At 35.5% G+C, this 16,406-nt stretch overlaps 2 protein-coding genes across 2 annotated transcripts; one reads left to right on the top strand and one right to left on the bottom strand.

Moving 5' to 3' along the window:
• The first annotated feature begins 1,780 nt into the window (after positions 1 to 1,780).
• tmem220 (transmembrane protein 220) lies at positions 1,781 to 3,988 on the top strand. Its single transcript, XM_042716915.1, has 6 exons — positions 1,781 to 1,990; positions 2,128 to 2,157; positions 2,250 to 2,310; positions 3,305 to 3,428; positions 3,523 to 3,582; positions 3,680 to 3,988. Exons 1-6 carry the CDS (start codon positions 1,895 to 1,897, stop codon positions 3,810 to 3,812), a joined length of 504 nt encoding a protein of 167 aa, XP_042572849.1. The 5' UTR covers positions 1,781 to 1,894; the 3' UTR covers positions 3,813 to 3,988.
• A 5,901-nt stretch (positions 3,989 to 9,889) lies between these two features.
• Positions 9,890 to 15,990, bottom strand: LOC109113370. Its single transcript, XM_042716925.1, has 8 exons — positions 15,193 to 15,990; positions 14,929 to 15,030; positions 11,420 to 11,530; positions 11,124 to 11,216; positions 10,837 to 10,887; positions 10,566 to 10,679; positions 10,283 to 10,432; positions 9,890 to 10,113 (listed from the first exon to the last, which is right to left on the bottom strand). The coding sequence occupies exons 1-8, from the start codon at positions 15,251 to 15,253 to the stop codon at positions 9,959 to 9,961; spliced, it is 837 nt and encodes a 278-aa protein (XP_042572859.1). The 5' UTR covers positions 15,254 to 15,990; the 3' UTR covers positions 9,890 to 9,958.
• Between the last annotated feature and the right edge of the window lie 416 nt (positions 15,991 to 16,406).

Below are 16,406 nucleotides of genomic sequence, written 5' to 3' on the forward strand. Positions count from 1 at the left end.
TAATATGGAAATGGCAAATATACACACACAGATACATAGGAAGATGAAAATAAAGCGGCCCCAGCACATACCATCATAAAGTCCTGAAACAGCAAGAGCTGAAGCTCACGAAGGGTCCCCTCCTTCAGCTGATGCTGAGACTGACAGAGATCAGCCTCAGACCTCACACACACTCGGTCCACACACATCATCAACACAGAGAAAGACAAGTGCATCACCCATCGAGAGTACACCATGGCAAACTACTTGAGCACAGTGAGTGATGTGAATCTCAGGAAAACATTGAGGATGCACAGACTCAGCGAGCACAGTCCTGACAGGCCGGCGTAGACAAACCTGGCTCTCCACTGCATTCTGGGAGAGATCCGAACAGAGCTGCACTTCCTCACAGAACGCCCCAGATACCAAACCATCAGAAACCGCTACTATCCCAAAATAAACAAAATATTTCCCCAATTTAACATTTGTAGCCCAACCCAAAAAATTTGTTTCATTCTCGGCGAAAAAGCCAAATGTGCAAATATTGCTGCAAATTTCATAGCATCGTGCCGTCACCTGAGAGACAAACACAGTCCAGAAACCCAGATACACTCTCACGGGCCAAAACTGAAATACTGTTACACATGTACTGTGCATAATGTTCCAATTCTTAGCCCAGCAGTTGCTACAGGAAAATCATTATTAATATTATGATTATTTCATTTATTTATGTATTTTTTCCCTATATGTATCTATGTGTATATATTACATTTCCATATTAGTTATAATATATAAATAAATGATCAGATGTTCTAATGTAAATGTTCAGATGTTAAACTATTCTCTTTGTTGTCTTAATGCTTTGGCAATACAAAATTTATTTTTGTCATGCCAGTAAAGCTATTTGAATTGAACTGAATTGAATTGTGTGTCTATTGGCAGTTTGTTTCTTGATTCTCTCTCTCTCTCTCTCTCTCTCTCTCTTCTGTTACAGTATTGCCAAAGCATTTTAGATGTGTACAATACAGAACATGATTACACCATCAAAGTAAAAAAGGAGACAAAAATGAGTAATGAACAAAAGAAAATAAATGATTAAATACAATAAAATCTCTCTCTTCTTCTTCTTTTTTATATTATTTATTTAAAGATGAGATCCGTGAGATCTGTGTTTTACTTAAGAAGAATGTTGTTGTGTCTCTGTTAACGATTCAATAAATTGTACATTAAAGAAGAACTTAAAAGTTCTCTCTCTCTCTCTCTCTCTCTCTCTCTCTCTCTCACACACACACACACACACACACATTTGCATGTAGTTTCGAGAAGAAAAATGAAATAAATCATTTTAAAGAACAAAATGTGGTTTTATGTGACATAACATTTACAGTAAAATAGTGGAATAGAATAGAATAGAATAGAATAGAATAGAATAGAATAGAATAGAATAGAATCGTGAGATGGAAACAGTACAGAGTAGGGGCACAAAGTAACACTTTTTGACTTTCTCAGTTTGTGTACATCCACATGGGGTCCAGAATATATATATGTATGCATGATTGAGATTCAGAAGTGTGTGTACTGTGTAGTTCTCTCTGAATCATTTATGATAACATGAATGATGATGATAACAATTTGTATTCAGTATTATAATCTTTTATTAGTGGTTTCAGTCAAGTGTATTTATTAATTCGTTTGTTCATTTTAAACATTCATTCATTCATTTTTGATTAATAGTCGTTTGCGTTGTTAATCCATCACTGAATGAATCATGTGCCATGGACTTCATTTCCCACAATGCCTAGCTTTATCGGGCCGTCAATGTCATATCCGGACAACAGTATAGTTATAAAGTCCAGTGTGTTTCGTTTCAGAGAAATGTTGATAAATTTATTAGAATAAATGCACAAGAGTCCAAATGAAGAACAGGATGAGTGTCTCGTTCTCTCAGATCATCTGGAGAGTGTGTAATTTATGCATGTCAGTGTTTTTCTCGCTGGCAACTTACGTGCAGGTAAATGTTACTTTCAGATGTTTTATTTGCACACGCTGAATGAGCGATGATCATCAAATGAAGCACTCGTTTATGTACATATGAAGTGATCAGTGATAATTAACAGATTAATCGTTGATTTGTGTGATTATCTTCAGATAAATGATCCGGATGCTGTTTTGTGGATGGTAAGACTCACTTTCACCCCAAAATGAGAAACATTTCTGCTGCTCTAAAACATATGCATGCTCCTTATGTAATTCTGTGTTTGTTTCTGCAGGCTGGTTATGCAGTTCCAGCTGGACTGTGTTTTTTGCTTTGTTGTCAACCACAAATAACAGGTAAGAAAGTGAAGAAGTTCATCATGAATCAGAATGAGACGCGATGCTGCCATCTACTGGAGTAGAAATACATAAAAAAATTAACACGGTTTTCATGGAAGTATCATAATTAATTGCATTTTTTTTTTTTTTTTTTTTACATTAGATTTTGGTATTATCTGATATGTAAAATATATTTAAAAGTATATCATACATCATAAAGACAATGATATGCAATATTTACCTAATTTATTTACCACATAAAGCACAACGTTTTGCATTAAAAAGACAAAAGGAAAGGGGAAAAAACAGTGAACAAAAGAGAAAGAAGGTAAAATGAGGAAAAACTATTGGATAAAAAATATTACATCTTTAAAGTAAATGTTCATTTGCATAAATGTATTTGAATTGAAAGACATAATAAAGTATAAAAAAAGACAAAAAGACAATACAAATATGAAAGTCCTGACATTTGCAAAGTATGTTAACCCATACTCGGAATTGGTGCTCTGCATTTAACCCATCCAAGTGCACACACACAGCAGTGAGAAGTGAACACACCGTGAACACACACCCGGGGAGCAACCCATGGGTATTGAGGGTGGAAGAGAGCGCTGTTCATTCACTCCCTGCCAGCACAGAGACTCAAACCTGCGACCTTCTGGTTACAAGTCCAGTTCTCTAACCATTAGGCCACAGCTGCCCCAAAGCAGTGGGCAGCCATTTATGCTGCGGCGCCCGGGGAGCAGTTGGGGGTTCGGTGCCTTGCTCAAGGGCAGCTCAGTCGTGGTATTGCCGGCCCGAGACTCCAACCCACAAGCTTAGGGTTAGGAGTCAAACTCTCTAACCACTAGGCCACGACTTCCCCTGTACAAACAAAGTTAAGTATGTAAAAACAGTATATTCAGAAGACACAAGATGTATTTTTCACATACACAATGCCTCTTCTCAGCCCCCATAAGAGATTATGGTAGATTTTAGAGTTCTAAATTCATGTGTGTTATAACCTTTCCAGAGTCACTATTCTGGAGGAGAATAGCTGATCTGCATGTGCTTGTAGCCTCTACGTTTGGAGTCATCCTGGGCTGGAAGCTTTATAAAGAGGGAATTACAGACATTTTCCAGCAAGAGGAAGGAAGGTAACAACAATTCAGAGGAGTTTTGACCAATACTCAGTTACATTAGGAGAATAAAACAGATATATTTCATTTATTGCATAACCGTTGCTCTTAGGGAGTGTTCTGGACTCATGCTGACGGTTTTCTGGCTGCTGTTGTGTCGACATTCAGGAAGGTAAATGCATTAGTTTATGATTTTAACATCTGTTAATGTTATTCTGTTGACTGTGACTCTGTATTATGATCATGAATGTGTGTGTTTTGTCCTGTAGGGGTTCTGTGGGCTCTGTGAGGATCTGCACTGCTTTGGGAATCACAGTGTTTCCCTTCATCACATGGATCTATTACTACATGAACACAGAGCTGAGGAAACACTGGCCTGAACACTGTACAACTGCTCTCTAAGCAGAAAGAAAAACACTCAACAAACCACGTCTGAGCTCTAGATCAGCACAACATACAGATGAACTAAACTCGAAAGATCACTTCTGTTTGTGGCTGTTGTGTCTTAATGGACTAATAATATGACACTATATGACTGTAAAGAAATGTTGAATAAATAAGCTTTAAATATTGCAAAATTGACTCTCCAGTTCTAAAAACATGATGATTAAATTAGTTTTTATTTTAATCTACTGAAATAAAAACTAATATATATATATGTATATATGTCCTAATGCATTAAATCTTCAGACTCAGTGTTTCTGATTTCCATCCATCAGGTCACTGCAGCTGGTTGTTTCTTGTAGGACAGATTCTTCTCTCTTGGTTTCACTTGGACTGTTGAAGTTGGTTTACAGCTAGAATCAGGTAGTCTACAGCTATTTACAACTAGTCTTAAAAGCAAATCATCATTACATGAATGAAAAAAAAAGTTTTATGCCACAATTATCAATGCATTAGAGCTACTTACAAAGCAACAGTGTTCTTCACCTCTGCCAGATTACACACCCCCTTGTTGAAGTCGCTAGTTGATTTCCTAATCCCCACCCCCAACCCTAAACCTACCTAGGGTTGGGTATCGTTTGAATATTTATATTATAAAATATTAGACAACTAAATAAAACCAGGTGCTTGTGGACTCATACTCATGTTGGTATGGACTTTCTCCATGACACGACATCCTCAGCTGTAATCAGGAAATTAAAGAGACATTTCTCTGTGCATGGCACACCGCACACACTCATTTCTGATAACATCAGAATGTACGTAAGTCAGCGATTCAGAGACTTTGCCAAACAGCGGGACTTTATCCATGTTACCAGTAGTCCGGAGTTCCCGCAGTCAAATGGCCTGACAAGAAAGGGCAGTCCTCAGTGGCAAACAGCTGATGGAGAAATCTCACAGAGATGGGACAGATGTATTCCTCAATCTCCTAAACCTGAGAAACATCCCCCATGACCCAACATTGGGTTTCCTTGCACAACGCCTGTTGTCACAGCAGACACGGTCAGCCATTCCTGTTAATTCCAGATTGTTGGAGCCAGCCCCCAAACATGCCCAGCAAGTCACTGCACAGCTCCTCCATAAGAAGATGACTCAAAAGTGATACTATGGTGCCTCAAGTCATCCACTGCAACCATTGGCAGAGGGACAAGTTGTCAAAAATGCAAACCACATAAGGATACGACCACCTTGGCACAGTAAAGGAGGTGAACAAGGAGCCTCAGCCACATGCTCTTTGGTTCTTATTTTGAATATCCGCTCAACATGTTTTTGTTATTATTTCCATATTGCCAGTATCATTCTTTGTTGATGTGCTTTCTTAATGCATACAGAGTAACAAAGGTTACATTGCTATAATGGCTCTTTAAGAATGTGCTCTCCCTCATTGTGCACATGTACTAGGAACACACAACCAATATTTCAAAGTGTGTTGTGTCGTGTTTGTGACACAAGCTCTGATAATAAATATCGCGCTCCCATGTGGCTGTCACTGTGTTTATTCATGGGACATACAACAAGCATGGTCATTATAAAGGTGTTTAAAACACCAAATACATTTACTTGCACATATTTGAGAATCAGAATAACATATATTTCATAATATAATTAACAGGTTTGTGAATATTTTGAAAAAAGAAAAAGAAAAATGAACGTCACTCATTCACGTCGTTGTGTTAAGTGATCATTCTCAGTGTTATATGACAAGTAGGACACATTGCCATTGAAACAATAAAGAGATACATTCTTAAATAACGGGTGGCTAATTTTTTTTTAAAAAATATATAAAAATATACCTTTCTCCTGGGTTAAGATACCCTTCTACTGACTGAAAAACACCAGAAGAAAGATGCCCAGGGTTATTACTATTTAATTATATTATTATATATTATTACTTATATTAGTGCTTCATCATTGACATATCATACAAATATATATATATATATATATATATATTAATACAACAAAAGTAAAATAATTTTATATATATATGTATAATATATATATATATATATATATATATGATGTATATATATATATATATATATATATATATATATTTAGTATATATATATATATATATTTTTTTTTTATTTTTTTTATTTTTTTTTTTTTTATTTTTTTTTTTTTTATTTTTTTTTGTTATCTGTCTGTCACGCTGAATGATGGTTAGTAAGTAAATGCGTTGGTTGGTATGAAGTGAACTAACCCTGGAACATAACCTGCTCCAGAGCAGGTTATCTTTAAAGAGCAAGTTACTATGGTTACTTACATACCCTGAAAGTAACCTCCGATTTTGCTTAGGTTATTTGCTTGCTTATCCTCAAACATACCTAGGTACAGTATGTCACATAACCTGCTTTTTGGAATACACCCCTGTTGCAACCTCACCTTCAGAAACACCACAGAGGACAAAGAAACATCAGAGTATTTGAACAGAAGACAAGAAACCTCATGAAGACAGAAACTGTGTCTGGAGAGAAAAGACAAAATAACTTACATGGGATAAGGAAGTTTTAATAAAATTAATCTTCTCTCTAAATATACACGTTCAGGTTTTTCACAATCACGATAATCCTGCTGCTGTTTCTTTGCACGACTTTCACCATCTTGATACAGATGAACCAGTCTCTGAGTCTGTTCTCCTCCATGTTTGTTCGTATTTTTGTTCTCTTAAAGCTACACAAACTGACTGTTATAAAACTTAATTAGATTCACTTTCTGCATGTCACATGATTGAACTGGCCCAAAACTAACTTGGTGGCCAGTGGCTTGTGCAGATCTTTTAGCTGTCACACCACATGGACTTTTAGTTTGTTTTCTTCCCTCATGTGTTCCTAACCTAGTTTTCCCTCATGTCTGATTATGTCATTATGTTCAGGTGTGTCTTGTTAATTATCTTCATTTCCCTTTTTATTTAAGTTCCTGTCTGTTCAGTTAGTGTTTGTCAGGTCTTAAATGTTGATGTATATGTGTGTTATCAGCCTCCCTTGTGTGGAATTTACCTGTGTGTGGATTATTGAAGACTGTTAATCTTCATCTTCGTGCGTGTTCATTCAATACCGTAGCGTGACAGTATTGGGCTGGTAAAGGCTGTTAGGAACCCTGAATGCTCATGAGCTGCTTTGACCGTGGCTTTGGATTACCTCTTCTCCACTAACTCCTTCTGGGTCTTACAGATCTTATCTGCAAGTAATGGTAATACTCATCCTGAACACAAGACATTTTCTGTACATATAAAAACATGGCCAAAAACGCTGAAGAAAAAACTGAAATGTAGCATCATGGGTTTAGTTCACCCTGATGTTGCCAGACTCTTATGCCCCCTTCAGCTTTGCATGAATAAGCGACCAAGTTATCCAAGCATTTTTTTTTTATTATGGTTAAAATATAATTTTTTAAATATAAAAGGTAAGTAAAGAGTCATAATAAAAAAAAATTACCAAGAAAATAATTGCAAGCATTCGTAATTAAAAATGCAATAGAACAAAAATAAAACATATGGAAAAGTGCTTTAATTTTTTTCAGATAGGCTTAAATCAGCCAGAATTAGAGTTGACCTTCATGTCAGAGAATGCATAGCTGGACAGATGCTTGTAATAATTGGGTGCACTGAATAGGCCAAAATAATATCACATTGCTACCAAGTTTGAGGCCTGACAAAATGGGTTTTAAATGAGCATATTAATTTCTAGTATGAATCAGCTTTTTCAGTGTAGTTTTGTCCATTTTTTGACAACCCATCAATAAAAATGTTCCGTTAAATATAAATCTTGCCTTTTTCTATCATTTATGATTATGTTTGAGATACCACTGAAACAGTTTCTGTCATGTCACTCCTATTAGCCTCCTTATCTTTATTCACTAGAGGAATTGTTTCATGTGATTCTGTGGTTTTCTGATGCTGGTTTAATCCATTGGTTGGAGTTTCTTCAGATCTTGCTGAATCCTAAGTCCAGGATAAGAGATATAAAAATAAATTAAACTATATCTACATGAAAAAAGCAGCTTTTAATTGTAGGACAAGAATACACCTGATATCAATATGATCTTATAAAAGATATTCACCTGAGAATCCTGGTTCTGGTCTGATCTGGTGACTGGAATGTCAAGAGGCCTTGCTGCTTCCTGAATAAGATGTATGTACATGTAAGTCAAGAATATTCATAATATACAATAGCAGGCTTATTGAAAGCTAGATTAGGAAACAAGCTGTGTATATTAAATATAAAGTACATTTCAGTGCAGTGATACTAACCTGAAAACACTGCAGACACTTCATGTCTGAAATCCCTGTGTTAAGAGCAGTGTGAGAAGGATATTTAAGTAAAGTCTCAAAGCACAGATGCACTAAAGCTGATTCATGGACTTGACACTCAGCTTTCACTAATCACTCATCGATCTCATTTAGTCATCCATTCCTGCTGATTATCATGTTGAAATTGTTAAATAAAATAAATAAATTGAATATGCATCATCATTGGTAATAGTCAATTCAGTTTGTTATTGCTGTTCATCCTTCATGTAACCTGAGCAGCTCTCAGTAATGAAATTGATGACCGAGTGTGTTTGAATTACGAAACACACACTGTTAATCAAAAACCAACATCCATCCTAACGTGAGACATGCATGAATCCTCATCAGAATATAGACTCTTCATATCACTTCTATAAACTGCTTGGTCAAGAAAAATAGATCATCAGTAGTCAGATATTTAGCCATATTCAATTCATGGTAATCCAATAAGAGTTAAAATGTTTTCTTGTAAATATGTTGATGTAAATTTCATTAATCAGGTTAGAATTTGTAATGAAACCAAGAAAAAAGCATCAGTTGTACTTACAGGGTCCAAACATGAGTAAAATCAACAGAGAAAAAGCAAAGAGGCTTTCAGAGGGAAAGACGATGACTCTCAGATCCCCCACTGCACGCTCGCCATTCACTGAGGATGAGAGCCATTACACAATCACACATAAACAACAACAGCAACAACAAGTTCTTTTGAAGGTTTTGTGCTGTCAATGCATCCATAACATATAATGATCGGTAACCTATAGAGGTGAAATCTGAGCGATAGAGATAAAGACGTCAAAAGGGTGAATTTATTGCCATTTAAACCAGAAAATAAACACATTTGTATGATTTTGAAAAGTTTTGAATATTTAAAAATGTAAAATTTTGCAATTTGGTTACAAAACAGCAACAAAAAACTGGTTTATTTGGTGGAAATTAAGAAATTAATCTTTAATAAACTTTTACAAAAGGTTGCCAACCCCTGGTCTATGATGTTCAAGTGTTTTTACTCTTTACCTGTTTTCAGTATCAGTTCAGTCATCAGTGTACCAGAGTTCAGTACAACAACACCAACTGATCCAAACACATACAACATCTTTTTAAAGGTGATGGTTAGATCTGTAATAGATGAAAGATTACCTTTTTTAATATAGTATAAAATAGTTGATTAAAAAAAAATAATAATAAGCTTAATGGCTACATTTACATATGAATTAGTTTTTATAATGGGTACAGTAGTTTTACTGAGGTGGAAGTTTTATCTAAAATGAATACCAGATGTAGGAATAAATATTGTGAATAACAACCTGTTTTAAGGTTATACTATATTTATTCAATATCATTTGTGTTTTTGTAAATTATATAATGATCACATGAAAATGCATGTGTGAAAATTACCTAAATCTAAATGCATGTGATTTTCTGTAAAATCACATGTGGAATTCAAGGTTGTTTTTTTCCCCCCATTTCCTGTTTTCCCACTGGCAATGAATAAAATAATTGCGATCATCCATAGGGCTTGGTGAAATATAGCCATGCAGATCCATCCTGCACCATCTGTACAAAAAATGTGTTTTTATTACATAAAGATTCACTAAAGGTAATTTAGTCAAACATATATGGAGCTTTAGTTCAGTAATACTAGATAAAAAGTTTTTTTTATTTATTTTATTTGTTATATATTTATTAATTCTTTTTTTTGTTGTTATTGTTGTGTTGTAGATAATAATTATTGTATTATTCATGATAAACATGTAGATTATCCATGCTGTTTTATTGAGTAATTCTAAACCTGAAAAAAGATGTTGAATCATTATAAATGAGATGACTGAATATGAACATGAAAATAATCATAACTACAGACAAAATAATTTATCACATACTTACAGCTTTTCCCTCCCTGTAGTTTAAACAAACAGGAAAATGAGAGAAAATAGAAAACTGGGACAGCTATGGACACATAATACCCTAAAAGAATAAGATTTATGTAAGATTTACTGATAGATAACACCTGTTTTGTAACTCTGTTTGTCTAGGTTAATTGTCAATGAATTGATTGTTCTCTGAACATACAATAACATAGTTACTACTGTTTTTATTCATAAACATTTTCCTATTAAAATGATGGGTCACTGACCTCCTCTGGCAGCTCCAAAAGCAAAGTACACAACAGCAAATTGCAATGAAGGAAGAATTAAAAAGATAAATCCAGATGCAATTGCTAATTGATCCCATATCCAATTACATATCGCTCCATGGCATGGCATCTCCTTCTTTTTAGACAAAACTAGAAAATAATAATAATAATAATAATAATACATGTTTTCTTCTATTCTGTGTTAGAAGTTATTAGCTACTTATGGCATGAAAATGAATTTCACACAGAGTTTCAAAGAACTTTGTATGAAACAGAAACTTACCGTAAATGACGCCGATGACAATAAACAGAATCATTACGCCATACACAGCCAATACCACGATTTTGTCTGATTTGGCATAATGTACAACTGATTCCCAAGCACGACACATAAGAACTAAAACAGAATAAAGAGGGGGGAAAAATCAAGCCTAAATGAATGACACACTATTTATAGTGAGAAATTCAGTGGTTAGGGGATTAAACATGATCACTTGTATCAAACAATTAGGATATTAAACATGATCATTGGTAAAATATTTGTATTTACCAACCTGAAACATAAACTACTATGAAAATGATGATTTCAGTGAAAAGAGCTTCACCTGTAAAAAGAAACGGGTTTAAATGAAAACACTGGACGGATGTCGGGAGTGGGGTCCCCCTTTCTGTTTATCAAAGAATTAAAGAATCTTTCACTAAATCTTACTGACCCCAAACGTTTGAACAATAGTGTATATCATGTTAGATTTTAGAGTATAGACCTAGCAACAATAAAAACATTTTGTATGCATGTTTACAAATTTAATATCATGAGTTCATGTTACAGAAAAATCCAAACCTGACGTCTTCTCTAAATATGGCGCAACATAAAGCAACATCAGAGGCCTCAGTATATAAAGAGCACAGCAAGAGACCGTCTCATACAGAAAACCTGCAACACATTCAGATCCTTCATGAAAATGATTGGCTAATACATTTAAAATATTGAGAGAGAAGTGGTCATGACACACTGCACTGAAACACACTTGTGAACAGAACTATCTTACAGCTGAATGTCTGAATTTAAAATTCATTTGAGACATCAGAATAATGTTGGTTTTGTAACTGTGTGATTAATAGATTTGAAAGACTCACCTTCAGTAACACCCCAGAGGACAAAGGCCACAAACATCATAATATTTGGAAGAAACACATGAAGATATCCAAGAGTCCTGATACGTTTTTTCACAGCGGATTCACTGGGGGCTAGAAAAAAAAATATGTACATTAATTACTTGTTTGAAATTGTTTATAGCATTAAATTTAGTTAATTGATAAGCAATTGTATTGTCTTGATATAATGCATATATAATAAATAATTTTATTATCAAAATAGATTATTTGAACAGATTTAAGCAAGCAATAAGCTACGAAAGCTATATTGTGAATACTGCCACAGCTGAAGTGCTTCGTTAGCCACTACATGAAGCTTTCATAAAACTTTATTGCTTTTATTAAATTAAGTAAATATTTTTTTTTTATTAAAATAATTTACAAAATCACTCAATTCCATCCTTCTGCCAGAAAAATAATACATGACAGTGACCAAGAACTGTTCTCATGCACTGTTATTTGTTTTTGATCACATACACACACATGCGTTGTTTTTTATGGTTTATGGGCACTCTCCTTAGGAGTAATGGTTTTTATACTGTACAAGCTGTAGTTTCTATTTTCTAAAACTTAGCCCTCACAGGAAACTTTGTGCATTTAGTATGTTTTTTTAAACCTTACGGGGACACATCAGGAAGTTTATTCATAAACCACCTTCACATTGAAATACCTATGTCATACCCATGTCACTTTACAAACCTGTGTCCACATAAACCACATAAACATGTACACACACACCCACACTCTACACCAACCCTACATCTTAACCTACCCCTCACAGAAAACTTTCTGCATTTTTACATTCTCTTCACAACATGGCCATCTTTGATAATCATTCGGGAAAACCAAAGAATATGGCCCACAAACCATAAACAGCGCTCAGTGATGATATTGGCCAAGGGGCGAGTAGCAGTTCTTCTGTGTATTTCTCCGTTGTTAATATGGTCTCGATATGAGACCCAGAGTATTTGCCGTAGACATCGCTCTTGAAAAACATTTAGTAGTCACCACACAACTGCCGTGACCTTCGAGCAGGATCGTCCACTCCTGAATCCAGTCTGTTCTTCCCGTAGCAGCTCGTTGATTGCACATCACAGCCTCCAGAGGTTGACCATGCTTAGGACCTTTCTAGGAACCGATAGTAAAGCTATTCTGTGCCAGTTGTCACAATCAGTGAGATTTCCCTTCTTTGGGAGCTTAATTATAACGCCTTTTCTCCAATTTGCAAGAGTGTGGCAAAAAATTATATTTTATACTGGGGAATTTTTAAATCTGCAGAATGTTATTAAAAAATTAAAAAATAGTAATGAATAGCAGTTTAAATACAATACTGCTATTCATTAATTGGCAACAGGGACTAGAACTGTTCATTTTGTAAATAGAATTACAGAGTAAACAATTCTGATCAGTAGTTATTTTCTGCATAATTGGTTCACTCTGTACTATGTGTAGCGATACTTTTCTTGTGTGTAAATTTTACACTTAATCTTTATAAAGTCATCAGATTATTGACTATATTGTGACATAATCTGTGGTTTTGTTGTAATGTTGGTATACTTTATGTGACTTGTGTTCATGGCTTTCTGTTTGATTTAAATTGTTAAACATATACACTGAAAAAAAGTGTCTTTTTGATTTTGAGTGGTCTCACAAAATTAATTTATCTTAATTTTAAACCAAGGCTATAGGTTATATTCAAGTCTGTGTTTTTGAGTTTTGAGTATGGACTAATACATTTAAGTGGAATACAGTATTACAGCAACTTTTCTGTACAGTTTAATTTACACAAACTTAAAAAACAACATTAAAGGGATAGTTCACCCAAAAATGAAAATTATGTCATTAATGACTCACCCTCATGTCGTTCCAAACCCGTGAGACCTCCGTTCATCTTCGGAACACAGTATAAGATATTTTAGATTTAGTCCGAGAGCTTTCTGTCCCTCCATTGAGAATGTATGTACGGTATACTGTCCACGTCCAGAAAGGTAATAAAAACATCTTCAAAGTAGTCCATGTGACATCAGAGGGTCCGTTAGAATTTTTTGAAGCATCGAAAATACATTTTGGTCCAAAAATATCAAAAACTACGACTTTATTCAGCATTGACTTCTCTCCCGGGTCTGTTATGAGCGCGTTCACAACACTGCAGTTTAGTGATATCCGGTTCGCGAACGAATCACTCAATGTACACCGGATCTTCTTGAACCCAGTTCACCAAATCGAACTGAATCGTTTGAAACGGTTCGCGTCAACAATAAGCATTAATCCACAAATGACTTAAGCTGTTAACTTTTTTAATGTGGCTGACACTCCTCTGAGTTCAAATAAAACCAATATCCCGGAGTAATTCATTTACTCAAACAGTACACTGACTGAACCGAGCCAGATAACGAATGAAACATTGACTCGTTCTCGAGTCAAGGACCCGTTTCTGTCGGACGCGTCCGGTTCGAGAACCAAGGAGCTGATGATACTGCGCATGCGTGATTCAGACTGACACACAGCGCGTCTGAACCGAACTGGTTCTTTTTGGTGATTGATTCTGAACCGATTCTGTGCTAATGTTATGAGCGCGGGTAAACCGAAGGCTTCAATCAAGGGCAATCATCGCCAATGAAGTCATTACGTCGAGCGCAAAAGAACTGGTGAACCGTTTTCGGCAACCGGTTTAATGAATCAAACTGTCCGAAAGAACCGGTTCGCGGAGAAGAACAGAACTTCCCATCACTACCGGTGATCCGAAAACCGATGCAACCGGTTCTTGACTCGAGGACGAGTCAATGTTTCGTTCGTTATCTGGCTCGGCTCGGTGTTCATCTTCAGTTCTCTCTTCACAGCAGTGCAGTCAGTGTACTGTTTGAGTAAATGAATTACTCCGGGATATTGATTTATTTGAACTCAGAGGGAGTGTCAGCCATGTTAAAAAAAGTTAACAGCTTAAGTCATTTGTGGATTAATGCTTATTGTTGACGCGAACCGTTTCAAACGATTCAGTTCGATTTGGTGAACTGGTTCAAGAAGATCCGGTTACATCGAGTGATTCGTTCGCGAACCGGATATCACTAAACTGCAGTGTTGTGAACGCGCTCATAACAGACCCGGGAGAGAAGTCAATGCTGAATAAAGTCGTAGTTTTTTATATTTTTGGACCAAAATGTATTTTTCGATGCTTCAAAAAATTCTAACGGACCCTCTGATGTCACATGGACTACTTTGAAGATGTTTTTATTACCTTTCTGGACGTGGACAGTATACCGTACATACATTCTCAATGGAGGGACAGAAAGCTCTCGGACTAAATCTAAAATATCTTAAACTGTGTTCCGAAGATGAACGGAGGTCTCACGGGTTTGGAATGACATGAGGGTGAGTCATTAATGACATAATTTTCATTTTTGGGTGAACTATCCCTTTAATCATAGGCTACTTTTAGTGTATCCTACAAATATTTATTACAGTGAAGGTGGACATTTACTATTTGAACATACCCTTATTTGTTGATGTGCAGTAGATTATAAAGCAGAGCAGAAGTGCAGATCCAGATGCAGTAATACAAAGAATCAACACCATTGTGTGTAAAATTGAGAAACCTAAGAAAATGCAGAAATTACATTGTACAGATCCAAACTCACAGGCATTAATAAGGCTTTTTATATATATATATATATATATATACACATAGACTGCTATCCCTTTTTAAGCCCTTTTCTTCTACGCTTTTATATTATGTTTATTTATATCCATTAACTCACCCAGTTGCTCCAGTACTACAGTTGCATTGGCTGAAAGTCCTCCAGCAAACACTAAACACATGTAAACTCCTTTATCCTCAGTTCTGACACTCTTCAGTCTGAGAGAGAAGTTTCCTTTGGGGATCTCAGCAGTGAAGAGCTCAACTCTATCTCTGTATCGCTCATCTGATGTATCTGGTAAAGTCTTATTGTTTTTGAAGAGCAGAACCAGAATATCTTCATCTGTTTTCCTCCATAAAACCTCTTCAATGTGTTCAGGTGTGATGTGAGAGTCTACAGAGCAGCTCAGAGTGACGTCCTCACCCACAGACACAGATATGGACTCATCTGATCCTGACACTAGCAAATGCTCTGAAAGACAAGTAAAATATCACAGCAGGAAATTTATGTCCCGGATTAAAAAGTTTTGGAAAATCATATGGGAAAATGATGGGAAAAATTCATGAGATCCACACTCACCAACATATTTTATTTGAACCACAGTTTCTCCAGAATCCTGCTGACTGTGAACTCTACATGTGTATCGTCCCTCATCTTCAGCTCTCAGATTGTCCAGACGGAGGGAGAAGTTTCCGTGTTGAATCTGATCAGTAAAGAAATGAGCTCTATCACGATATTCCTGCTGTTGGGACTCTGGTCGACTCTCACCATCTTGATACAGATGAACCAGAGTCTCAGAGTCTGTTCTTGTCCATTCCACCTCCAGATCCTCCATTACTAAGAGTTCATTAACATAACAGAGCAAAACCACTGAAGATCCCAGAGGAGCAACCAGAGGACCAGAAGGACCGTGAACAATCAATCCTATAAAGTGAAGAAAAAAATTTTTTAAAAATATAATAATTAATATAGAAATGATTTGTTTCTGCTGTAAAATATTCAAAATCGTTAAAACTTTAATTACTTCATTTATTCAATAAACACATGATTTGCATTACAAATTGCAGTGGTATCACTTAAACTTAAAGCTAAAGCTAAATATTTATGACACTTTTATGATGACAGCATTAAAGTAGCTGCTAATATAGAATAGAATAGAATAGAATAGAATAGAATAGAATAGAATAGAATAGAATAGAATAGAATACAATGTACTAGTCAGGACTTTAGCATCTTTCTCGTATTACAAAAAAGACAGGATAAGGAAAGCATCAAATGCAGAAAACAAAGTAAATGAAGTATATATGCAACAACAAAACCAAGTCTTACCTTAT

Source organism: Cyprinus carpio, chromosome A3 (genome assembly GCF_018340385.1).
Source record: "Cyprinus carpio isolate SPL01 chromosome A3, ASM1834038v1, whole genome shotgun sequence".
In the NCBI taxonomy this organism is placed as follows: domain Eukaryota; kingdom Metazoa; phylum Chordata; class Actinopteri; order Cypriniformes; family Cyprinidae; genus Cyprinus; species Cyprinus carpio.

Excerpts from the sequence above, each read along its gene's own strand:
- LOC109113370 (XM_042716925.1), bottom strand. The coding sequence starts at position 15,253 with ATGTGTTTAGTGTTTGCTGGAGGACTTTCAGCCAATGCAACTGTAGTA. Across the intron at positions 10,888-11,123 it reads ATATTTAGAGAAGACGTCAG|GTGAAGCTCTTTTCACTGAA; the intron begins GTTTGGATTTTT and ends TTCTTTTTACAG. Across the intron at positions 10,680-10,836 it reads CATAGTAGTTTATGTTTCAG|TTCTTATGTGTCGTGCTTGG; the intron begins GTTGGTAAATAC and ends ATTCTGTTTTAG.
- tmem220 (XM_042716915.1), top strand. The coding sequence starts at position 1,895 with ATGAAGAACAGGATGAGTGTCTCGTTCTCTCAGATCATCTGGAGAGTG. Across the intron at positions 1,991-2,127 it reads CGCTGGCAACTTACGTGCAG|ATAAATGATCCGGATGCTGT; the intron begins GTAAATGTTACT and ends GATTATCTTCAG. Across the intron at positions 2,311-3,304 it reads TTGTCAACCACAAATAACAG|AGTCACTATTCTGGAGGAGA; the intron begins GTAAGAAAGTGA and ends TAACCTTTCCAG.